This window comes from Eptatretus burgeri, chromosome 10, assembly GCF_056783735.1.
Source record: "Eptatretus burgeri isolate ZD-2024b chromosome 10, Ebu_testis_v1, whole genome shotgun sequence".
Classification (NCBI taxonomy): Eukaryota; Metazoa; Chordata; class Myxini; order Myxiniformes; family Myxinidae; genus Eptatretus; species Eptatretus burgeri.
Genome location: NC_140970.1, coordinates 70,931,073 through 70,957,553, shown reverse-complemented (window position 1 = coordinate 70,957,553; position 26,481 = coordinate 70,931,073). Strand labels below are relative to the sequence as shown.

The window sequence follows — 26,481 nt, the reverse complement described above, 5'->3', positions numbered from 1 at the left end:
ATCGCTCGATTAATCATTGCACAATGAAACGAGAAACGATCCCATTTTTACCCTCAAACGGATGATCCTCGGATGTGACTGTGACGTCATAGCTGAAGAGAAAGGGTTAATTTTCAAAGCAGATGTGGTGCGTACTACTGCACGGTGTGTGTGTGCTTCAAGTGGCCAAAAACCACCAGCGAATACATATTCACCACAGTGAGCATTGGACGTGTTCTTTGAAGCCGTTGCCTTGGATACAAATTAGTAATTAAATAATATCGATTGGTAATTACCTCACGTCATGATGCTGAGGGGGGGGGGGGGGTTGGTCATTCACCGGTACATGAGGTACGTAGGGAAAGGACATTAGGAGACATCAATGTACTATTTTTCTTGCTTGAATTACTTCTTTAACGAGCACAATTTATTCCCACCTTTGTGTGACGTCGGCTGGGAACGGCTTCGATCCAAGTCTTTCACGAAGCGGCTGTCCAGGGCAGACGTTCGACTGAACGTGGCAGCAATTTAGAATTCGTTCAGTGTGCCGGCGATAACGAGCCGACTCCACGCGAATGACACCATGGGATCTTTGATTCCCGGCAGCTATAATGCTAGCAGACGGGACATCCGGCTTAACGTCCATCTGAGAGACTGCGACTTTTTTGTGATGCAACTCACTCCCTGCAAATCAGCTACACGACGGTTAACAGTGGTGTCGGGAATCTCCAGGTAACTCAAGGAATATGCTTTGAAATCTGTATTCAGTGAACACCTGTCCATGAATTACCGTTGTGTGGACTCCGGTGGGTCCATCGTCGTCATGCACAATGCATCGTCATCATACACAATGCATCGTCGTCATGGTTTGAGGTGGCTTCTGTATAATTGTGGCTGCACAGGCTTCCTCACCATTTTATAGGGAAGAGGACGGAGGGGTGTGAAGGATTTTATATGGAAGGACCACAACGATAGATAGATCGATGAAGTCCTCCACACCGTGGTAAGACCTTTTGCTGCTATACAGGTTGGGAGGATGACCTAGATCTGGACTCGAGAGGGGAACACACTCACCTGTAAGCCATCAAACCTGGGTTCGAATCTCGACCCAGCTATAAACTGTCGTCCTGGTGTCTCACAGGCAACGTGGATACGGTATAACCCTCGACGTGACCTCAAGGAACTTGGGCTGATGCTAACTGAACAATGGAACAACATCGTCTGACGTGTGATCAGAAACGGCACGGATTCCAGGGAAGCAGATTTGAGTATCGAGATGGAACGGTGGCCGAGGATGGTAGTTCGGAAGCACAGGTGTGGAGGAGGATACAGGTGGGTGCGTGTGCATGGAGGGATTCATGGGGCACAGGAAAATATCAAAAAAATTGAAAGGGAAGGTTCTGGCGTGTGATTCCGGCCTACCTTTACGATGTCGAGACGGTGGCACAAGTAGTTATGGAGGATTGCGGGAGTGAAGAGGGTGGATTGAAGGATGGACGAACCGAGGAAGAAGATCGGTGCACGGTTTCTGACATCCATATGACCATACCAACCAAGTCTTCTCTTACCAAGTCCTTCTTCATCGGGATCGATTTTTAATCGCATCCTGATTTCTGTGCCCAGAATGTCTAATTTCAGAGACAACTCGTTCATCCATCTTATCATTCTCATTTCTGTTCTTTCCATTGTTTTTCCATCTTCGATTCACAGACCACATTAGCCACATTTGGCTTCCACACATCAATACCGGTCTTATCACAGGTTTTACTAGAAGGGTACTCGGTAGAGCGCATACCTCTGCCCTGGATAATGCCTGATCCACAAGAACATATCGGGCCCAATACATTTTTGACATATCGTGCTATATATCATTTTTGGCGCTGTCTCTCAATAGTGAAGAATCGATTAAATTCCAGTAGTCGGATCCAGATCCAGATCTTCACCAAAATCTAATCAGTTCGTCCTTGTCACACACCGAACCTGTCCACAAAATTTCATCTGGATACGTCCACAACTTTTTGAGATATCCTGTACACAAACAGACAAACAAAAAGATAAAGTGGTGAAAACACAACCTCCTTCACCTTCAGTGGCAGAGGTAACAAACTAACTTTTAAAGATAATGGAATGTTTCTGCGCTTCATGAAACCACATCGTCGTCTCTACGTATTACCTCCGCCACCGAAGGTGGATGGAGGTTTTGTTTTCAGCCCTTTCTGTCTATGTGTCTGTCTGTTCCAGCCTAGCAGTGGTACAAAACGGAAACGAATCAGCCTGGTGAATGTATGTGCTCCACTGAGTGCCCTTCGAGTTTGTTTATGAACAGGATATCTCAAAAAGTTGTAGATGGATTCGGACGAAACTTGGTGGACTTGTTGGGTGTGTGACGAGGAAGAATTGCTTCAATTTTGGTGAAGATCCGGATTCGGATCTGATAATTTTTTTAAGTGATTCTTCATCATTGAGAGATAGTTGGAAACTGATTATATAGCACGATATCTCAAAAAGTTTGGGATGGATTCGGATGAAACTTGGTGGATGCGTTGGTTCGGTGACAAAAAAACAGCTGATTAAATTTTACTTCTGGTCCGAATCCAGTTCCGTTGTATCAGTGGGATACAAAACGTAAACTAATCGGCGTGGCGGAGTCCTGCACTCTACAAAGTGCCCTTCTAGTTCCACGCTGACTTTGTTCTCGATATGATGGTTAATTTCTGCTCCTCCTGTTGCCTTTATAATGTCTCCAACCTAATATAAACTTTTGACCTTTTCTAAATGAAATTCTGAACTCAGGGGCTTTTTTTTTGTTCATCTTTTACTTGAAATGTTTGATCCTCATGTCTTTTACATCTGACAATCCCAGCATTTGCTTCCAAATTTCCAGTGATATCAAAGCACTTCTAGTGCTTAGTGCTTAGCCTAGTGTTGGCGCAGTGGTTAGGGCAGCGGCTTGGGATCCAAAAGGTCCTGAGTTCAAGCCCCGTTGGGCCACTGAATTAATACACCAGGGGGTTGACTCAGCCTGTCATCCTTCCGAGGTCGGCGAAATGAGTACCAGTGTACTGGTCCCGGTGTATACCCCGGTTAAAATAGGTGTACCATATCCCTGTGTCGTAAGAGGCGACCAGGGTTGCGTCAGGAAGGGCATCCGGCGTAAAACATGTGCCAAATCGCTATGCAGATCATACGGATGATCCGCTGTGGCGACCCCTAACAGGAGCAGCCGAAAGAAGAAGAAGATCAAAGCACTTCTAGTGACACAATCTCTAACTACTTGTAATGAATCGAGTTCCTTCCAACTCCTTTTCCGCATATTGAAAAACGCCATTGTCTGCTTTCTTTCCTTTGTCCTAAAGTAGCGGTATCATTTTGCCTCGGGGTTCGTAATAAGTGAATCTGCTTTTGCTTTGGTTTCATGGGGCTTCCCAGCAAGGGTTTTGAGATCTTTTACCATTGCGGTTTAACAACAAATTGACTCGGAATCCGAATGTCTCGGATAATCTTTTCTTCCACATAAAATTGGTGACCCCAACGTGATCCACATGAATGGATAAGGAGTTGCAAACACCCAACTAGTTGCTGGGAATGACCAACTAGCTGTTCCCTTCCCAGATGTTCAACCAGCTTCATCAGTCAGTGGCAGCGGTTTTGATAAAGCTGCCGCCATTCTGGCCGACTGACCCGCAGCTGTGGTTTATGCAAGCTGAAGTCCAATTTGACACCCAAAACATTACCACTGAGTAGAGATATTTTACTACAACCTCCAAGAATGCTCCTTACATGATGCGGAAGGCCGCACTCATAAAAGCATACATCTCCCTCTGAGCACTGCTGCTTTCAACAACTCATTACAGCCGAGGATTTAGGAGATCGAAGACCTCCACAAGTACTACGTCATATGCAGAAACTTCTCAGTGTAGAGCAGTGTAGAGCACCGTACTCATACCAACCGCAGGGAAACGATGAGGTCCACAACAAATGGCGACGTGTTCACCTCGACCAAACATCAGTTGCCTTCTCTCTCATGGATCGTACTTTACAGACTTCGTTTTCTTGTGGATACAGGGGCAGAGATGAGCAGTGTGCCACCATCTGCTACTGAATAGAAAAAGACTGGAATATCCATTATATGCCACTAACAACAGTGCTATTGCTACTTTTGGAGAATGGCTCCTCCAGCTTGATTTGGGTTTACGTCGCTCATTTCCTTGAGTGTTTACTATTGCCATAGACATCACATACGCTATCCTCAGTCATTTCAATCTCCACATAGATGTCAAATATCGGCGTCTATTGGCTACCTCAACACAGCTGAGTGTTTTCGGTAAAGCATCCACCGTTTCGTCACTGAATATTACATGTCTTCCATCCACGCCCACGTGCCCTTTTCAGAAAATATTTTACATGATTTCCCGTTCATAACGTGCCCACCGCCAAAAATCCAGCCCTGTCAAACACTAAATCACTCTTCACATTGAAACAATGCGACCCCGTTTTTGCTCATGTTCACCGACTCGCACCCAATAAATTATGTATCACTCAACAGGAGTATCACTACTGGGTTCCTTATGTCTGAAAACATAGAAAAGGACACTTCATTCATGTTTTTCTGTCAAATTGACAAAGATATGCAACATAATAGATTTCGCAATTTATGTGGCAGCCATCTTAGATCTTTCCCATTTATAGGTGTCACGGGAAATATTCAGCTTGGCACATATTAAACATGATCTCGATCAATATTTTATTTCGCACATACTGTATCTGCCCCGGTTTTCATTTTGTACACGCATGGTAAAATACTAAAGGAACCAAAGGATGATAAGGAATAATGATGCATTATGTAGTAACCCAGGGAGCAGAGAAATGGATAACGTAATAATTGTTGTAGTTGTGAAGTAATTGTAAAATAAAAGAAAATATCACTCGGAAAAGAACACCTGAGATCGATTTTAAGAAATCGGATAATAGAGCGCAAGTAATTGATTTCCGGTTCTGGGTTTGCAGTAACGGCAGGTTCTCTCAGGGGTCTGCTGCTGACTTTCTTAAAGTTAAGTTTCCGGTTGTTATATGTGACGTTTTAACTGCTTATTTTCTCACCTATATGTTTCTGTGTGTTCAGAGCTCGGTTTTGTTTCAAAAATCGTGATTTTTGTGCATTTTCGTCGATCTTATCTTACCGGGTTCCTTGAGGCCGACCCATCCTTCCTCTCCAAGTGTACGATCGTTTTTATTTGTATTGTTGTGGTTACCAAATTCGCAAACCACCATTCAGGTCCCTTAGGTGAGATATCTCGGTAAGTACATGTGTAGTTAGGCCCAAACCCGTTGTCTAGTGGGAATACATGTCATTTATGCGTGCTGCGACTCTTCAGGATAGCCGTTTTTCTTTTACTATCTTTAATTTGGACCAACCGCCATTGTTACAACCACAACATCAACCACCCACCGCGGCGCCGCTTCACGTCACACCTCGCAACCGTCGCATCGCCACCGTTCTTGCGCCGCTTGTGGGTACCGGTGTTGGACTCGTGCAGGGCGCGCGCCGAACAGCGTGTACAAAACCACGGATTTTCTGCTTCAAAAACGGATCAAAAACGACACACGCCCACTTTTGTGCCGTCAAATCGGTGAGCGAGGGGCGATTTGGCCCCGCCTCCAGGACGTTGGAGGGCGATCGCTATATGCAAATTTATGGATCAAAAAGCATTCACGCCCACTTTTTCTCGGGCCAATGGGGAGCGAGGTGAAAGGTCGAAGGGAGGGGGTCAAAGATGAGAGAGCGAAGCCACGGGGCTTATATAAGCGACCGTGTTCGTCAGTCAGAAGGACAAGAGTTAAGACTTCGCGGGCGGTGGAGTTGGGAAGAAGAAGCAAGAAGGAGTTGGTCGTCGTCGTGTGCGTTGGAGTCGGAACGGAGGGGACGGAGCTGTGGAGAGGCGGCAAGGGCAGACGAGGGGGTGCTCGCGTCGTGCAGGGAGCTGCACCCCAGGGAGGCCGACAGCGCGACCTGGCCGAGGTGGAGACGCTCGTCGCGGGACTCGAGGCAGAGTAGGAATCCTCTATACCCCGAGCATCAGCAACCCCCTCCTGTTTCCCCCCGCGCTGAGATAGTGCGACCAAGGGGGCCCCTTTCCCACCCCCTACCAGACACTGCCCGCGAGGCCCGCGGAGTTGAGGCACCATCGCCGCTCCGCGTCTCATCACCAGACGGGTAGGCCCGACCCGGTCTCGGCCTCAGGCCCGCCTCATCCTTGAGGGTATTCTTTTCCTTGGTTTTGGGTATGTGTTGTCGGCGCCGTCTGTGAAGTAAAATTGTATAAGTGTTGCCGTGTGCTCGCGTAATCGGTAGTAGATCTGCATTGTCGCATTTGCTTTTTGCGTAAATTGCATTGTGTTTTTCTTTTCTGTGTGCTTTTGGTGGAATTGAATATGTGTGCTTCCCGTGTGCCGCGAATAAATGTGCTTTGTGTTGAACTGTTTCCCGCTTCGCTTCGTCATTTCTTTCATTGAATCCTCATCTTGCTTCACGTAAAGGGTTGGTAGTGGGCTGAATACGCCCGATAATTAATCGAACCGTCGAGGTCGACGAATAACACCGCTCGGTTATCCCGATAGTACGGAACGGGTCGCTTAAGTGGCCCGTGTCCGAAGTCGACCTGCGGCGAGGTGCGACCGCCCGGTCTACCCTCCGTGTGGGTACTTAGGTAGGTCGAATTTGGCGAGCAACCCTATCCCACGCGGGGCTGATTGGCTCGATCGCGGTGAGACCGAAAGGTCCACCCGTGACTGGTTCCCGGCATTAGTCCGAGAGGGTCACGACTGGATTGTCCGTCCGGTGGGCGACGTGCCGCGATTCGAGTTACGTGGCCGTCAGCACGCCGGCGGGCGCGAATCCGTAACACTGGTGTCAGGTCGTGCGATACAAATCCATCGCCCTCCTCGCGGCACTGGTATCGGAGAACAGGAAAACGGGCTCTCCTGTCTCCAGCTAAATTCACGGGAATCGGTCCAGGGGTGAGAGAAGCGACCCCCGATTCCTTCCAAATTACGAGCGAGCTAAATTAACCCTTTAAGAGAAGCAAGATGGCGTCTCAAGGCGAGCGGGAGCCGGGGGTATTAGAAATGTATATGTGTAGTAATGTAGAGTCCATGGCCCAGGATGGAATGCCCGTGCAGGAACATGAGCTCGTCCAACTGAACCCAGAGCCCGAAATGGGTGCGGCAGCGGCCGCGGTGTATGACACCTCCCCCCCCTCTCCACCAAAACCCTTCCCCAACCCCTGCCGAAACGGCTCACTCAAGCGCACCCGACATGGCCCAGCTATGCGCCATGCTGGCGGCAATGACAGCAAGGATGGATGCAAATACAAACGAAATGAAAAGCATGAACGAAAAGATGAATGCGAACATGAACAAGCAAATGAATGAAGTGAAAACGACGATGGATGCGAATACACAACAAATAAACGGAATGGAAGCAAACATGAAGGAGGAAATGAAAAAGCTACGGGGTGAGACGCAGAACATGGGCCGATGCCTGCAGGCGGGCATGAAGGCCGTGACCAGGGAAATAGAAATGGCGACTCCACGTGTAGGAGCAAACGAGCTGGAAGGGGGTGCAACGGCTGACAGGCCCGCGGTGGAGGCGGGTAAAAAAATAATTCGGGGGGCGTGTTGGGCGATGGTCGTGACAGAGGAATCGACGGTGACCAAGAGGGAAAAATTAAATGGGGAGACCAAAACGTGTGAGACGAGACACGAAATGACGACAACGGAAATAATAGTTGAGACAAGAGAGGTAAAGGGTGAAGAGTTGGCAGAGACACGGGAGATGGGAACGATAGAGGGAAGACTACACGATGAAGACGGGGTAAGTGACGCACACACACACACACACGGAGGTAGTGGAGGATAATGGGGGTGAGCTGGCGGACTGGGTAGAGACCCAGTGCGAGCACCTGGATGGCCTCCTCCAGGAACGAGGGGAGGGAGTATTCCCCCTTGAGGCGAGTCACGACCAGGTGAGTTCGGTCGTGCTTTGCGAGGTTGAGGGGACGAGTGCTGTGGACAGGTGCACGGAGAGCTTGGGGGGTATAGAGGCCCCGGAGACCCTTGTGGGGACACGAATCCCCAGTGTGGTTGTCCCTGTGTGTGTGGTGCAAGGTGTGAGTGCGGCACCGTGTGTGGAAGCGACCCCGTGTGTGAGTGGTGTGGTGGCGATGGTGCCAGAGTACGTGCTTCCCAGCACGCCGTGTGTGGATGAGGCACCGTGTGTGAGTGAGGCCGTGTGTGTGAGTGAAACGGCCAGTATGAGTGAGGCACCACGTGTGAGTGGTGTGGTGGCGAGTGTGCCGGAGTGTGTGCTTCCCAGCACGCCGTGTGTGGATGAGGCACCGCGGATGAGTGCCCCCGCGTGTGTGAGTGAGGCACGCGTGAGTGAACGGCCGTGTGCAAGGTCGCTGAGTGCAAGGGAGACCGTGTGTGTGAGAGAGCGGTATGTGAGGGAGATGTCGGTTGGCATGCGGGAGCACGCAGCCGCGTCTCCCGGTGTAAATGTAATGGAATGGAGTGTGTGTGTCGTAACACGCAGGTGTGCGTGGGTCGAATGGCGACGACGGCGACATGTGAAGAAAGAAAGCCGAGTAGCGGCTGTAGTTGTTTCGGGGACCGTGCCGGGTTCACCCAGCAGTGAGCACGAGGTTCGTGCTGTGCAACGCACGAGGCCACCACGTGCTCGCTTGCGAGAGTGAAGTCCCGGTCCGGAAACGCACGCGGTGGATTTGCCGATCCCGCGGACGGACAAAGTTTAGGCAGGATAATGGATTTGGACCGGACGGGTTCTCCACGCGATCGTGTGTGTTCAGCTCCAACGGGCAAGGCACATGTGTTCGCGTGGGGAACCCCTCGAGACGTGGGGCTTGTGTTTTTTTTTTTTTTTATGCGCACGGTGACGTCATGGCTGCACGTGGGGTTGGAATCCGGCAGGAGGGGTATCCCTGCCGGATGGTACCGTCCAAGGAGGGACGAGGAACACGTGCAGCTGCATGACGTCACGGGCAGGTGCGAGCTCTGAGTTGCCGCGCAGGTGCTGCGCATGAAAAAAAACAAAAAAAAAACAGCAAGCCTCACTTTCGGGTGCACAGGATTCCTGGGCAAGGAGGGAAGACCCCCTTACCCTGGGCACAGGATGGAAACTAGTTAGGGGGAAGGGTTAGCTTAGTTAGACCGACTTCATGGGGCAGGGGTAAGTCCTCATGGAGTCCGTGGAATGGATTAGTTAGAGGGATTGTAGCCAGATTTAGGTTGGGAAATAAAATGAGTTAGGAGACAGTGACAGACTTGTGAATGTGTAGTGGGGACGTAGCTTAGCTACGTAGGTTAAAAGGAACGTGCTGTAGTATAAGGGACGACGTGGGAGCACGAGTTAGTTAGGGGATGTAGTTAGAAGGATGGCAGAGTTCAGTGGTGTGTGTGTTGAAGAGTTGTGGGTTGTGAGGTGAGTACGTGTACATGTTGAGTGAGTGAGGCCAGCGGGTCTGTGTGTATGGAGCGAATGGGGAATGCATGGTGCGATGAGTGATTGGGGGGAGGAGTGACTCCCGCCCAAGGGACTCCGGGGTCAGAGTAAAGTGAGTTAGGGGGTTAGTCAAATTGAAAAATGGAGGTCGTTTTGTTGTTGGTGGGAAAGTAGGCTCGAGACCCATTTGGAGGGGTGCAGGAGCCCTGTTGACGGGTTTGGGAGCGTGGCTGCGAAAGGTGAGTATCGCTGAGTGGGTACCCCGGGCACCAGGCTAGTCGGCCGCGGTAGGCCATGGGCCCATGGGGGGCCGGGATAGAGTAGTGGGCACGGGTGCGCCTGCTTGGTGCGGGGGCCCGGGGTGCCATTAGCCGCGTGGGCAGTGTTGTGGGCACGGGTGACCCTCGGAAAGGGGCCCGGGAGGCCGGCCTGCCACGTGTGCGTTTCAGGGGAGGTGCCATGGGGGGCACTCCCCGGTGTTAGGGAGCTGGTAGGCTCGGAGGCAGTGTAGTGCCCGGGGGTGCCATAGCGGGAGAATCGGCAGAGGGTCGTGCCTGCCAAAGGGAGCAACGTGTCCCAGCCAGGAGACCGTGTGAGGGCACGGAGAGAAAATTGGGGGGCGAGGCCCGAAATTGTGAGGACACCAACACAGGCGACGGGAATCTGGGTTTATAGAACCAATAGTTTAAGCGAGAGGCGCTTGTTGAAAGCCCCGGGGTAGTTTAACAGTTAAATGGTTAGGGTAGATTAGGAGATGTACCCCTCCGCACCATCCATCCCCTCGCTGTCGTTGTGGGCCGCTGGACCCACTTTGGTTATAGATCGCCGAACTCTGGGGAGGCCATTCTGGGGCTTCGTTGGGCCTCGACACAGGACGTTAGCTCTCCCTTATTCCCCTCCGGGAAGGGAACGTAGGGGTTGGGAGTAGGCTAGGTGACAGGATAGGTCAGCCGAACAAGGACGATGAAGGGGGTTAGGGGACGATTTATAGTGGGGAAGTAAAAATAAAAACAACAAAAAAATTAAGTTGGGGCTAAATTGGGGTTTGACAAATTAAGGGAGTGGGTATGTACAGTGACAGGCAAAGGCGATAGGTGGGAGGGAGACAGGTAGGTAGGTCCGAGCACGCCTTCCAAGTGGCCAGCACCACCGCACTCCCTCCACCAACCTCCACTGAACGGCAAGAGCTGGCCAACTTCATCGGCTGGCCGTGTTTTGCTTCAAGGCGGAGGCCGGCCAACTTCGTCTGCAGCTGCTGTGCTGCAAGGCCTGTGCCGGCTGGATCGTCTGCAGCTGCTGTGCTGCAAGGCCTGTGCCGGCCAGTTCATCTGCTGGCTGTTTTTCTTCAAGGCCTGTGCCGGCCAGTTCATCTGCCGGCTGTGTTTGCCTGCAACGGCCTGGTTCTGCGGGCTGTGTTTGCCTGCAGCGGCCTTCTTCTGCGGGCTGTGTTTGCCTGCTGCCTTTGCCATGCCATGCCCACTGCCCACGTTCACCAGCCCCGTTCAATTTTGCTTTGCCCCCCCCTGTTCATTTCCATGTGCGCCAGGATCCGCAAGGCAACAGTTTGCAAGCTGCGAGAACTGCCCTGTTGGCAGCTACAACACGGGCCTGCAGTGGCGGCCCGTGCACCGTGTTTGTATTCATCCATCCATTTGTTGTGCTCATTGCGTGTGCCACTTGAGCTGGCACGGAGACGACGTTTGTGCGGCCCATGCACCGTTGTGATTCACTGCGTTCAGTTCAAAAGGGAAGGCCTTGGACTGCGTGTGAGCAGCCTGGCTGTGAGCAGACGTTCCCTGTCACCTGCATTATTTGAGCCAGAGACTGCATGCGAGCAGCCTGGCTCCCTGCTAACTGCTTTTCTTTTGCAGAGTTCATTGATCCTGGGCCATGGTTTAGTGTAAAATTTGTAAGTTAAGGTTAAGATGTACTGTAAATATGAGTGCGCCCCCGGCATGTCTGTCCTAGCGCCGGCAATTTTATTTAAGTCGTCCGTGTGAGTGAGTTTGTTTAGGCAGTTACGCAGCCCTCAGGTTATTTATTTTGGGGACACGAATACCATGAATGTCGCACTCAGGGATCCGTAGGTAAAATGTACTAGGGGAAAACTACACATGATGGCACACGAAAATTTGACGACTCGGGACGAGTCTGTAAAAAGGGGAGGGGGTAGTGTTGTGGTTACCAAATTCGCAAACCACCATTCAGGTCCCTTAGGTGAGATATCTCGGTAAGTACATGTGTAGTTAGGCCCAAACCCGTTGTCTAGTGGGAATACATGTCATTTATGTGTGCTGCGACTCTTCAGGATAGCCGTTTTTCTTTTACTATCTTTAATTTGGACCAACCGCCATTGTTACAACCACAACATCAACTACCCACCGCGGCGCCGCTTCACGTCACACCTCGCAACCGTCGCATCGCCACCGTTCTTGCGCCGCTTGTGGGTACCGGTGTTGGACTCGTGCAGGGCGCGCGCCGAACAGCGTGTACAAAACCACGGATTTTCTGCTTCAAAAACGGATCAAAAACGACACACGCCCACTTTTGTGCCGTCCAATCGGTGAGCGAGGGGCGATTTGGCCCCGCCTCCAGGACGTTGGAGGGCGATCGCTATATGCAAATTTATGGATCAAAAAGCATTCACGCCCACTTTTTCTCGGGCCAATGGGGAGCGAGGTGAAAGGTCGAAGGGAGGGGGTCAAAGATGAGAGGGCGAAGCCACGGGGCTGATATAAGCGACCGTGTTCGTCAGTCAGAAGGACAAGAGTTAAGACTTCGCGGGCGGTGGAGTTGGGAAGAAGAAGCAAGAAGGAGTTGGTCGTCGTCGTGTGCGTTGGAGTTGGAACGGAGGGGACGGAGCTGTGGAGAGGCGGCAAGGGCAGACGAGGGGTGCTCGCGTCGTGCAGGGAGCTGCACCCCAGGGAGGCCGACAGCGCGACCTGGCCGAGGTGGAGACGCTCGTCGCGGGACTCGAGGCAGAGTAGGAATCCTCTATACCCGGAGCATCAGCAACCCCCTCCTGTTTCCCCCCGCGCTGAGATAGTGCGACCAAGGGGGCCCCTTTCCCACCCCCTACCAGACACTGCCCGCGAGGCCCGCGGAGTTGAGGCACCATCGCCGCTCCGCGTCTCATCACCAGACGGGTAGGCCCGACCCGGTCTCGGCCTCAGGCCCGCCTCATCCTTGAGGGTATTCTTTTCCTTGGTTTTGGGTATGTGTTGTCGGCGCCGTCTGTGAAGTAAAATTGTATGTGTTGCCGTGTGCTCGCGTAATTGGTAGTAGATCTGCATTGTCGCATTTGCTTTTTGTGTAAATTGCATTGTGTTTTTCTTTTCTGTGTGCTTTTGGTGGAATTGAATATGTGTGCTTCCCGTGTGCCGCGAATAAATGTGCTTTGTGTTGAACTGTTTCCCGCTTCGCTTCGTCATTTCTTTCATTGAATCCTCATCTTGCTTCACGTGAAGGGTTGGTAGTGGGCTGAATACGCCCGATAATTAATCGAACCATCGAGGTCGACGAATAACACCGCTCGGTTATCCCGATAGTACGGAACGGGTCGCTTAAGTGGCCTGTGTCCGAAGTCGACCTGCGGCGAGGTGCGACCGCCCGGTCTACCCTCCGTGTGGGTACTTTGGTAGGTCGAATTTGGCGAGCAACCCTATCCCACGCGGGGGCTGATTGGCTCGATCGCGGTGAGACCGAAAGGTCCACCCGTGACTGGTTCCCGGCGTTAGTCCGAGAGGGTCACGACTGGATTGTCCGTCCGGTGGGCGACGTGCCGCGATTCGAGTTACGTGGCCGTCAGCACGCCGGCGGGCGCGAATCCGTAACAGTATTATCTCCCTATTACCTTCAATTCATATTTTCCCCACTTTCCCAATGTCCCCCATCCCTCCCAACTAAACACTGTTTCTTGTCTTAAACTTAAATGGCAAAAAAACAACAAAAGAAACGACCATACCCACGAGTCCCGATCTTCCTCCTTCTTCTTCTTCTTCTTCTTCTTCCTCATTCTTCTTCTTCCTTCTTCTGCAGACACACCATCTTTATTCTACTTGAGCTGACCCTCTCTCCCCCTTACCTTCACGATTTCTTCCGACAATCTTCCATTCCCGAATCTTGTCTAATCTTCAAAAATTAATAATTTTCCTTGTATCCTTTCTATCTATTCACCTCCTGTAATCATGTGTCTCTCTCCACCCTCTTCCTGGTAAATTTCATCGATTCATCAGCTTCACTCTGCATTTACAGTTCCAAATTCACCATACACCTCCACGATTTTACTTCAACCTTCCCTTTTCTGAATGTGACCCAATCCTTATTTAAAATAAACAAATTCACTTTTGATGATACACCTCCCATATCTTCTTGTTTGTGCTTCTTCCATAACCACGCGATCTGTTTCCACCCCCTGCGTTTACCGATCGAAATTCACCATTCGCCTCACAATTTTTTCTGCAACCTTTCCATTACCTAATCTTAAGAAAACTCTCTCAGAAAAGTAAAATAATAATAATAATAACAATAAAAATGAGCTCTTAAAATGCTTCAACTTCTTCTTTCACATGTATGGTTATCATTACTGTATCATAATTCACTACTCTTCTTCCATTTCAATAGACTGCTCTCAATTCGACCTTTCCTTCATACCTTGCCGAAAAAAATCCAACTGTTACAGCGTTTCTTCTCTCCACTCTCTTAATTCGCCTTTATTACATTCCTCAAGAAATGTCCTCAATCGCATTTCTGACCTAAAATGAAAAAAAAAAAGTTTGCTATGAATGTTCACTTTCCATCAACCATTCTTTTTTTCCAACTTCAGTGCAAACTCACCCCTCTCACTCCTCCCTCTCAAAGCAACCAACACACGATTCTCCCTCCAAGCTTCCCTCTGAACCTCTCTCAAAAATTCCCCCTCACCTTTCTCCCTCAACTCTCCCCAGTCACCCTTCTCCAACCATTCACCCACATCTCTCATCCTTTTCAAAGTTTCCCCCCCTCACATCCACAAAGCTGCCTCCTTCCCCTGCCCTCTCACCTCCATCTCATCACTCCAGCTCCTCAAATGCCTTCTGCCCTCTCCTTGCTCCCCCCCACCCCTCTCCCCCAGCACCACAGAGCCTTTTCTCCTCCTCATCCAGTCCCCTCCCCAAGCTATTCTGCAATCCCCCAAACTCTTTCAACAACTCTCCTTACCTCCCCCCTCCTCCCTACTCCCCCTCCCCTCCCCTGCACCCAAAGCTTCCTCCCCTCCCTCTTCATTAACAGTGTGGACCTCAAATATCCAGGGCGTTCGCTCAAACCTTACAGATCTTTCCATACATGTTGCCACAGACAAACTAGATATAATCTGCCAAACAGAAACTTTCCTCCCTCAGACATCCCTGACTCCCAAGTATCTCTCCCTGGTTACTCCCTCCTCCGGTATGACAGACCTGACCCTCGTCCTGGTGGAGGAGTTACTCTCTTCATCAAAGACATTATTCCTCACTCTCCATGCTTTCTCCATCACTCCACCCCACATCCCCATAAATACCTCTGGCTACGGCTTCCCCTCCACTCCCACCTCATGTTTATATGTGTACTGCACCGTCCACCAAACAGTGATGACTCCATCTACACCTCACTATCCGAAAACATGGACCAACTTCTATGTTATCATCCTAGCTCTCTCTTCCTCATATGTGGTGACTTCAATTGTCATCATGGCAGTTGGCGAGGTGTGGGTACCTCTCTCACCTGTCATGGCATTTCAGCAAAAGATTTCTGCGACTCAATCAGTCAATTTCCTGATCCGGCTCTCAACCAATGGTCCTCTTTCTCTTCTGGATCTCATTTTGACAAATTTCCCTGAAAATATCTGCTGTTCTTCCTCCACTCCAATCGGTTCTTCTGACCACGTGCTTGTCAAAGTGGACATCTCTCTGGGTGTTATAAGAGAACCACCTCAGCGCCGTCGACTCTAGCATTTCACTCAATTTGACTGGCAGGGTCTCCAAGCAGCCATCAAACTTATAGACTGGTCTCCCATCGCTACTTTCTCCAACATCAACTCATCCTGGGAATTCTTTCTCTTGCTCTCCCTCATGCACAGATTTATCCCATCTCGTCTTCAGTTGTCCTACCCTTCCTCCCGCCCATGGTTCACTGAAGCTTGTGGCGAGGCAGTTGTACTGACACAACTTGCCTTTGCCTCATGGAAAGCAAACCCAACTGAGAGTAATCTCAGTTCCTTCCATAAAGCTCGGAACAAGTGTGTATCTACTCTCAGGAGAGCCAGAAAACACCACCTTTATAAGCTCAAGTCTGAACTCTCAAACTGTTTGTTTCTGGTGTTTGTTCCCCCTCCACCCCTTCCCTTACCTCAAAATGGCCGCACTGCTGATTCCGTACATGAAAAGGCTGAATGCCTAAACTCGGTGTTTGCATCGAAATCTTGTGTCCTAAACCCATCGCTTTTTCTACCCACCTTACCCAGTCGCACCCAACTGTCCCTGGACTCTGTGTCCTTTTCCTCTGACAAGGTGGAGAGCTTGCTGTCAAACCTCGACTCAGATTCTGAAACCGGTCCAGATGGCATCAGCTTACGTGTCCTAAAAACCTGCTCCTCTGCTCTTGCTCACCCTCTCTGTTATATTCACCCTCTCATTTACTCAATGTCATTTGCCATCGACTTGAAAATCAGCAAACATTACTGCCCCACACAAAAAGGGTGCTAAAACAGATCCCTGCAACCACAGACCAATCAGCCTTCTCCCAATCAGCAGAAGGTTATGGAATCCATCATCGCTTCAGACATCAAATCCTTCCTCTTCTCCAATGGCTTGATTTCCAATCATCAATTTGGTTTCAGACCAGGTCACTCTACCCTGGATATGCTGCTTCTGCTCTCCCATCAATGGATGGAGGTCCTCAATGCCAGACAGGAAATCCGAGCCGTATCCCTGGACATATCACGTGCTTTTGACACAGTCTGGCACCCTGCCCTACTCACCAAACTCTCTTCCCATGGTATTCAAGGCCATCTCCACTCATGGCTCGCAGACTTCCTCTCCTGTCGCAGTCAACGTGTGGCCCTAAATGGAGTTCTTTCATCCCCTCTTCCTGTGCAGGCTGGAGTTCCTCAAGGTAGCGTTCTGGGCCCTGTTCTTTTTCTGGTTTTTATCAATGATCTCTCGGACTCTCTGGAAAATCCTCTATTTCTCTTTGCCGACGACTCCACCCTCTGCCGTACCATCTGTCATCCCTCAGACCGGCAAGCAGCAGCTTCTTCGCTCACTGCAGATCTGGATAAAATCACAAACTGGTCCAACATGTGGAACATGTCTTTCAATCCAGACAAATCTCACACTCTCACTATGTCTCTTCGAAAGGACCGTTTACAAAACCCCCCCCATCCACTTTCTCAACAATCCTCTGGAAGAAGTCTTTTCTTTCAAGCTTCTAGGTCTCACTATCTGCCATGACCTTTCCTGGGAAAGTCACATTTCCAACCTCGCCTCAAAAGCCAGTCGCCGACTGGGAATCCTCCGTCGTGCCAAGTCCTTCCTCGGCCCTCTTGAGCTCCTGACCACTTACAAAGCTTTTGTCCGTAGCCTGATGGAGTACTGCTCTCCCCTCTGGGCTGGTGCTCCTGCCTCCCACCTTTCTCGGCTTAACGCTGTCGAAACCAGGGCATTTAAGATCATCGGCATCTCCCGCAATGAAGCTGAGTCTTTGGGCCTCTCACTCAATCACCGCAGGTTGGTCGGTGGTCTTTCTGTCTTCCACTGACTCCTCTCCAGCCTTGCCCCCCCTGCTCTCTCTGCGATTTGTCCCCACCACATTTCCACAGGGCGCTCAAGGTCCGCCAACAACCCCCTTCTGGTAAAACTACCAAAATCACGAATCACTGCTCATCTTCACTCTTTCATTCCTCTTTTTTCCCGCCTTTGGAATAAACTTCCTCACTCTATTCTTTCCCATTCTTCCCTCCAGGCTTTCAAAACAGCTGTTCACCACCACCTCTTATCTTCCCCCATCCAAATCCTCGATCTTTTCTACCCCCGATAATCCACCCAAGCCCACTTCCTTCATTTCTCCTGCTTTCCTTCCTGAAAGTCCCTGTAATGTCCATCTTCTCTTCGCCATGTTCCCCGTCCCATCCCCATCTCTCTCCCTTCCACAGTTCACCTAATGTGTCTGTTCCCCACTGTTTTGTCCCTTCCACTCCCGCCCCTCTTGTCTCATGCCTCCTTGCTGTGAGTTATGTGTTTGCTCTCATACGAGCCTCGACCAAGGTATACAAAAAAAAAAAAAAAAAAATCCTGACAAGTCTCACACTCTCACTATGTCTCTCCGAAAGAACCGTTTGGAACCCCCCCCCCCATCCACTTTCTCAACAATCCTCTGGAAGAAGTCCTTTCTTTCAAGCTTCTGGGTCTCACTATCTGCCATGATCTTTCCTGGAAAAGCCACATTTCCAACCTGGCCTCCAAAGCCAGTCACCGACTGGGAATCCTCCGTCGTGCAAAATCCTTCCTTGGCCCACCTGAGCTCCTGACCACTTACAAAGCTTTCATCCGGAGCCTGATGGAGCCCTGCTCTCCCCTCTGGGCTAGTGCTCCTGCCTCTCACCTTTCTCGGTTTCACGCTGTGGAAACCAAGGCATTTCGGATCATTAGTATCTCCCACGATGAGGCCGAGTCTTTGGGCCTCTCACTCTCTCACCACAGGCAGGTCGGTGGTCTTTCTGGCTTCTACAGTCTCCTCTCTGGTCTCGCCCCCCCTCCTGCACTGTCTGCGATTTGTCCCCACCATATTTATGCAGGGTGCTCAAGGTCCGCCAACAACCCCCTTCTGGTAAAACTACCAAAATCACAAATCACTGCTCACCTTCACTCTTTCATTCCTTTTTTCCCCGCCTTTGGAATAAACTTCCTCACTCTATTCAATCCCATTCTTCCCTCCAGGCCTTCAAAATGGCTGTTCACCACCACCTCTTATCGTCCCCCATCCAAATCCTCGATCTTTTCTACCCTCGTTAATCCACCCCAAACCCACCTCCTTCAAATTCCCTGCTTTCCTTCCTGAAAGTCCCTGTATGTCCATCTTGTATACCCCATGTTCCCCACCCCATCCCTCTCCCTTCCACAGATCTCCTAATGTCTCTGTTCCCCCCCGTTTTGTCCTTCCCACTCCCGCCCCTCTTGTCTCATGCCCCCCTTGATGTGCGTTCTCTCATACGAGCCTCGACAAGGTATACAAAAAAAAAAAGTGGAATTACTACTCAGTAAAGTAAAAAAAAAAATTGTATAACTATCTTATGCACCAAAATGTAAGTGTCATACAATAATGAGGTCAACCACAAACAGAACACAAAAATATATTTAATCACAATGAAAAAATATTCCAGTTTTTAAAGAGTGTTTAAAATACACCTTATCTGCAATTACAAAGCATAAACCTCATTTGGATTGGACAATTTTTTTTAGAGAAAAAATAGAAATGGCAATAAAAATCCCACAAAAGAAATTTCACATTCAGTCATTAAAATGGGCATTGTTAAATTATGCAAACAACAAAAGAGAATTATTGTTAAGTACCAATACAATTACATTCCGATTAATTTTGTAAGCTGTGTCACAACCCCAGAACCCTGTGAAATTATGCTTACAAATAGCACAATTAAATTTTTCCTTGTGGATACATCTGTCTATTGTGCAGCTAAATGAAGTAAAGTGAAAGTGCATTTGTAAAGTAATTGGGAAATATTTGCTGTCTAGTGCATTTTACAAGCAATCATTTTGTATTTCAAAGTTCCATGCTAACTTTTGACTTCTTCAAGTTGCTTCATGAAAAGTTTTCATTTGGGAGAAATACTGGGCCAACCATTTTGCAAAGATGGTCTCCACACCAACTGCAGGTTGAGCACCCTCAGTCGTTCCAAATCTTTTCTTGAAAAATCTGAACGACTCACAACATACAAGGCCTTTGCAGCTCAATGGATTCCTGGTCTCTCCTTTGGGCTGGTAGCCCCTCATAACATTGGACTCTCAAAGATTCTGTGGAATGTAAAGCTCTCAACAATATTGACATCGCACGGGATGAGGCAAAATCACAAGGTCTGTTTTTCTCACATCCCAGACAGGCTGGTGGTCAATCTCTTTTTACTGCATCTTCTTGGGTCTAGCCTTTACTGTTCTCTCAGTCCTTCAACACTTCCAACACCCCTCTCCTGGTTAATCTCCCAAAATCCAGGCTGATTAGACACCTCAATCCAACAAATGCCTCCCTTTTTGAATTCATCAAACCAGCTTCCTTGGGCTGGTTGATCGCGCTCTTTCCTCCAGGACTTCAAGCAGGCAGTGCACGACCATCTTATGTCATCCTCCATCCTCACCTACAATCTTTTTTGCTCCCATTCAATTCGACCTAAAACAACCCTCTGACTTGCAGGTTAATGTTTCCTCCCTCACTCAATCTCCTCTTTTCCTGTTCATTCTTTCATTTCTTTGCTTGTGTCCAAATGTTGTCCCACTGTCAGTTCCTTGCATTTTTACCTTATCCTCCACCACCTTGCTTCTGCTCAAACCTCGTTATTGCAAGAATAATAATAAAAAAACGTCCCATACAAAATGCTCAAGTGCATGTTCACACTAAATTAAAACTACCAAGTGTGTGGCTGGCTTCTTTTCTTTTGGAAGCACTTCTAGTCAGTCTTAAGGCAAAGGTTCCAGAATCTACTATCATTACATTATTTACAAAATAACATTTCAAAGATAATTTTGAATAATTATACGGAGAAAGTTGGCCATTAAATGACAAGTGTTACATGGTGCAATCATATTGCTGATCTCTCCTCTGGTCAGGAATTCATGTATGCAACTATGTTCTGACTAATTTCATTCTGAGAAAGACTTTTAATCTAGACCTATACAATCCATTAATAAACCACTAAAATGTACAGAGAGTAAACAATTTTTTTTCAGCTTCATAGCACACCAATTTAAGGAACAAGCATTATAAACAACTCATGTTGCCATAACATAAGATTTTTTTTCATGACTTCCTGTTAATAGGAAGATAAATAAAACATTATTGTCCTATTGGAGGAACAAAATTGACTGTCAAACAGCAGTCAAGTCAAAATACCAAATCCAGCTACAACAGACAATGCAGTTGGGTACCTGATGTTTAAATCTACAAAACATTTCAATTTAAAGCTTTTCAAAATATTTCACAATCCCAAACGGAATCATTCTAAATGCTCTGAATTGACATCACAAATAAAGACTGGAGTCAGTTATGGTGAGGCTGACAAAGAAAGTGCAGACAGACCCCACAAGCAACCACAGTAAGTCAAAACAGGAATTTCACCAGATGGAGCACTTATTCTCTGGGTTCATCTTGGAGCCTAATGGGCAGTGGAAATGTTCAGCAAATTCGAGGGAGTTGGACAGTGTGCCAATGACACGGAAACGGGAGGGGCTGTGCTCTTCGAACAGCAAGTTGGTTTTCATTTGTTCTGGTGTTTGAATTGAACACCACATCTGCAATGGACCAAGAAAAGTCAAAAATAAGTCTTCCTGAATCTTATGCAGCACCCATGACTTTGGCCTTTTTAAAATTTGTTTTTAGTGTTAAATTAATAAGTTGAAAAATATAAACAAGAACAAGGCATACACACAATGGAAATGGGGCTGCACTTAAAGAGAAAAGAGTGGAGGGCATAAGGTAAACAAAGCTTGAGGTAACAATAAAATTCTGGATAAAATCACAAACTGGTCCAACACGTGGAACATGTCTTTCAATCCAGACAAATCTCACACTCTCACTATGTCTCTTCGAAAGGACCGTTTACAAAACCCCCCCATCCACTTTCTCAACAATCCTCTGGAAGAAGTCTTTTCTTTCAAGCTTCTAGGTCTCACTATCTGCCATGACCTTTCCTGGGAAAGTCACATTTCCAACCTCGCCTCAAAAGCCAGTCGCCGACTGGGAATCCTCCGTCGTGCTAAGTCCTTCCTCGGCCCTCTTGAGCTCCTGACCACTTACAAAGCTTTTGTTCGTAGCCTGATGGAGTACTGCTCTCCCCTCTGGGCTGGTGCTCCTGCCTCCCACCTTTCTCGGCTTCACGCTGTCGAAACCAGGGCATTTAAGATCATCGGCATCTCCCGCAATGAAGCTGAGTCTTTGGGCCTCTCACTCCATCACCGCAGGTTGGTTGGTGGTCTTTCTGTCTTCTACCGACTCCTCTCCAGCCTTGCCCCCCCTGCTCTCTCTGCGATTTGTCTCCACCACATTTCCACAGGGCGCTCAAGGTCCGCCAACAACCCCCTTCTGGTAAAACTACCAAAATCACGAATCACTGCTCATCTTCACTCTTTCATTCCTCTTTTTTCCCGCCTTTGGAATAAACTTCCTCACTCTATTCTTTCCCATTCTTCCCTCCAGGCTTTCAAAACAGCTGTTCACCACCACCTCTTATCTTCCCCCATCCAAATCCTCGATCTTTTCTACCCCTGATAATCCACCCAAGCCCACTTCCTTCATTTCTCCTGCTTTCCTTCCTGAAAGTCCCTGAAATGTCCATCTTCTCTTCGCCATGTTCCCCGTCCCATCCCCATCCCTCTCCCTTCCACAGTTCACCTAATGTGTCTGTTCCCCACTGTTTTGTCCCTTCCACTCCCGCCCCTCTTGTCTCATGCCTCCTTGCTGTGAGTTGTGTGTTAGCTCTCATACGAGCCTCGACCAAGGTATACAAAAAAAAAAAAATATATATATATATATAAAAATTAAACAAAAAAAAAAGATAGGATTTCCTAGGAAGCCAATTTACAACAATGTAATTTATCGGCATAAGCTTGATTTGATTGTGAAACTTTTGCAACTTTTGATGCTGTGATTAAAAAAAAAAAATTGTTAACATATGATGTCAGTGAGTACAGTGGGGAATATAACAACCTTCCCATGGTCTTCTCTGAATGTCATTACACAAAGAATGCCATTAAATCAGTGACGTCGATGAGAGAGTGGAGTGAAAAAGGAGAAGGAGAAAGAGAAAGAGAAAAAGAAAAACAGTGGTTCTCTCTTAATGGCTTCAAAGAAAACTGGGATAGACACTCAAGTCCAACCTCTGAAAAGGCTGCATTGCCCATAAAATCCCTCTACCGGAATAGAAAAATATTTCCTACAAATAAAACTTTTCCCTCAACAACAGCAAAAAGTATACCGATACTTCTCAACTGACTTGTTATTTTATGCTGTGGAATGGAAGTTGGCATTTTTGGCCGAATTTGTCTATTCTTGTCCTGAGGAGGTCTCTTCTAAAGACAAATTGTACTTCGGCTTGGCAGGATTCGATTTTTTAATTGGTAAATGTTGATAAACGTTGATTTCAGATCACATTCACAGGACCAACAAAAATCAATTCTATCATTGGTAGCAACATTTATAGAAAGGAGATATATAAAAAAAACAATGGTTAAAAACTAATTAGAGTTCCATTAATGTGCAGAAAAAAACATGCAACGAGTGAAGCAGGTATTATCATTGTGAAAACATCTGGCTCTGGGGCGAAGCATTCAATGTACATTAAAGTTGAGAAAGAACATACACAGTTGTATTTTTCACAGGTAATTAAACTGCAAAATCTGGATTCATCTTCAGCCAGAAGTGCTGGATTTAAAAAATAAATACCACAGTACCATACCTGAAAAAAAAAGAGCAAAGATGCATTTTTCACTATATATATATACACACACACACACACACACACACACACACACACACACACACACACACACACACACACACACACACACACACACACACACACACACACACACACACACACACACACACACACACAAGACGGTAGGCGACATGGCTGCTCGCTCGAGATGGAAAGCTGGCCGACGCCACTAGCCGATATTCATGTACATGCTATCAATCAATTTAGCACAATAAATATGATTATCACAGCCCTCTTAGTTTGCGCCCAGAAACCCGCCTTGTGAAATTTCAAGCATGTTTCCAAAGAGACTCTAACAAATGGCAGCCCTGGTAATTCCATTTATCTATTCGCTAAAGATTTTATTTTTTTATATGATGCTGTAAGACATTCTCCTTGAGCACAAAAAAAACAGGTCCCTCGGAGGTATTGATTTTTTTGTACAGTCCACAATAAGTGTACGATGTACGATAAAGTATTTTAGCTGTTGCTAAGCAACAGAGGTGTGCATAGCAACCATTCATTTTTGTGTACATGCTCGCCACATTGTACACATTTAACCCAAGTTTCATCAAAATCAGACTCTTTCTCTTAGAGATATTCGCAATTAACCGTTTCTGAAATGTTCGACATGTACTCGCCAAAACCAATCTCCTCCGACAAATATTTTTTGTTAGGGCTGCAAATTGGCATGAAGGGAGCAAGATAAATTTTGCACAGAATTCTAAGCTTAGATTTTTCGATTTTTTGACCACTTTAAAGGGCCATTGCTATGCCGTTGCTAGGGCCCGGGGTCCCATATTCGAAAGCACACGATTCCCAGAAATATTGGTCCTACCTACCAAATTTCATTTGAATCGGTTGAGTGGTTTAGCCCCTCTGCTTGACCAAAGTTTCGCGGACAGACAGATGGAAATGTCCAGAATAAGGGTGCTCTAAGAGCAGCCAATATATATATATATATATATATATATATATATATATATATATATATATATATATATATATATATATATATATATATATATATATATATATATATATATATATATACATATACCGTGATGCCCCCAGAATCTGAACGCCCCATTGTTTGAACAAATTGGAATCCGAACAATTTTTGAGAAAATTTTGCCCAAAAACCGAACACATTTTCGAAAACCGAACACAACGTGGTGTTTATGTTTGTTCGCGTGCGTCTCCCCCGCCTGTTCGACCCGCATCTTCGCGCTTTGTTCATTCAGTTCGTCGGTGGAAGTACTCGTGAAAGCATCTCTCGTGTGTCGATCGCTACTTTACCTCGTGTTTTCACCTTGATTTGTGCATTTTTTTTTTCAATTATCACCCTTGTGCATTCACCATGGCACCCAAGAAGAGCAGTGAAGCAAATAGGAATATGAGGAAGTCCGTGAGAACGACAATTGAGTTGAAGAAAGAACTTATCACTTAGCATGAGAACGGTATGCGAGTGTCAGATCTCGCTGCCATGTTCGAGCTGCCGAAATCGACCGTGTGTAGGATTCTGAAAAATAAAGAAGCGATAAAAGCGCGAAAACCCGTCGTGAAGCGAATTCATTCAATGAACCCTCTGACGAATCGGCTTTAACAAACTGAATATTTTTTTTCGCAAGCATGGTAGTGACGTCATGCTGCGTCACCCAATCGCTTCACCTCTTGATTCTCTCCCGTGGAACCGTGCGGTGAAAACGGCACGTTTGTGTCTCCACAGAGTGCACTGGGATATAAAACACCATTTGGTGCTTCATGGTTAATTACATACCTCCACCAGGCTGAACAGTTTACGTTTTGGATCGCAATGGCCACTGATAGGCCAGAGCTGCATCCAGACCTGATGGAAGAAGCAACAACGCTCCTGCTCATCCCCCAGGCTTGGAAAAAGATTCATGACCCAGAAAAAGTCATTTACTCATCTTATTTTATCTTAAACATGGGTAATTTCAGTTGAAAGTGGGTTTTCTTGGGGTCCAGGAACGGATTAATTCACTTTCTATTATTTCTTATTGGGAAAATAGTTTTGGAATCCGAACATTTTGGAATCCAAACAGCCTCTTGGAACGAATTAAATTCGGATTCTAGGGGGACCACTGTATATATATATATATATATATATATATATATATATATATATATATATATATATATATATATATATATATATATATATATATATATATATATATAAAATATATACATATATACTCAACCAGTAATAGGTTTCAGAACACCCCCATTTTTCAGTTTTTACTGAAATTTAAGCAGTTCATGTCCAGTGAATAACCTGATATGGTGCAATACCAAGCGGTAAACTGCCAGAGGTTAAAAAAAACGTTTAGGTTACCAAAAACTGAAAAATAATGTAAATTTCAGAGTTGTTAAAAAGGCCCTTTTTAGGGAACAAGTAATGGGTTAGCAACTGCAGCTGTTCTGCAGCAATGGAAGTAAATTAAGCCTTGAAAGTTGATGCAAACAATTCCTACAGGTGTCCCAACTTTTGATGATTAGTTACAAACCCTCTGTCTGGATAAAAGCAGTGTTGGAACAGACTGTGTTGCTACACCCTCGGAAGCATTATTTGGACAATATTGCACTGCAGGAAGTAGTATATTGCTATCATAATGGCGAGAAAAAGACAATAAAGGAAGACAGACAGACCATTATAATCCTTAAAAGTGTAGGTCTTTCCTTTGGAGAAATAGCAAAACAAGCCAAGGTGTCAGTGAGTACAGTTTCCTGCACCATCAAAAGGCACTTGGAAACTGGAGGAAACTGACAGGAAGAGGTCTGGCAGACCAAAAGCCACAACACAATCAGAAGACAAGTTTCTGAGAGTCAACAGCTTGCGTGATGGGCGGCTCTCAGGACAACAGCTTCAAGCACAGCTTAACACTGGTCGAAGTAAGGAAGTGTCAGTTTCAACTGTGAAGAGAAGACTTCGAGCTGCAGGTTTGACCGGTCGAGTGGCTGTAAGAAAGCCATTGCTAAGATGGCAAAATAAGAAAAAGAGGTTTGCCTGGGCCATGAAGCACCACCAGTGGACTACTGAAAACTGGAAGAAGGTCTTATTGACCGATGAATCAAAACTTGAAATCTTCGGTTCATCATGCAGGGTTTTTGTACGCAATTGAGTCGGCGAAAGGATGGTTCCTCAGTGTGTGACATCAACTGTCAAACATGGAGGAGGAAGCATGATGATCTGGGGCTCTTTTGCTGGATCCAGAGACTTGCACAGAGTGACTGGCACACT

The 26,481-nt window shown here is 47.3% G+C and overlaps 1 protein-coding gene and 1 long non-coding RNA gene across 3 annotated transcripts in view; one reads left to right on the top strand and one right to left on the bottom strand.

Annotated features, from left to right (window-relative positions):
- The first annotated feature begins 249 nt into the window (after positions 1-249).
- LOC147018839 (uncharacterized) overlaps positions 250-26,481 on the top strand; it is a 31,224-nt gene continuing 4,992 nt past the window's right edge. The window contains exon 1 of the long non-coding RNA XR_015062549.1: positions 250-330. This is a non-coding gene — a long non-coding RNA (uncharacterized LOC147018839). The remainder of the gene's footprint in view (positions 331-26,481) is intronic.
- LOC147018837 (endothelin-converting enzyme 1-like) overlaps positions 18,853-26,481 on the bottom strand; it is a 102,323-nt gene continuing 94,694 nt past the window's right edge. For both annotated transcript variants that reach the window (XM_085898909.1, XM_085898908.1), the window contains one exon: positions 18,853-21,033. In XM_085898909.1, coding sequence (XP_085755035.1) covers positions 20,857-21,033 — 177 coding nt within the window. In that variant the 3' untranslated portion in view covers positions 18,853-20,856. The remainder of the gene's footprint in view (positions 21,034-26,481) is intronic.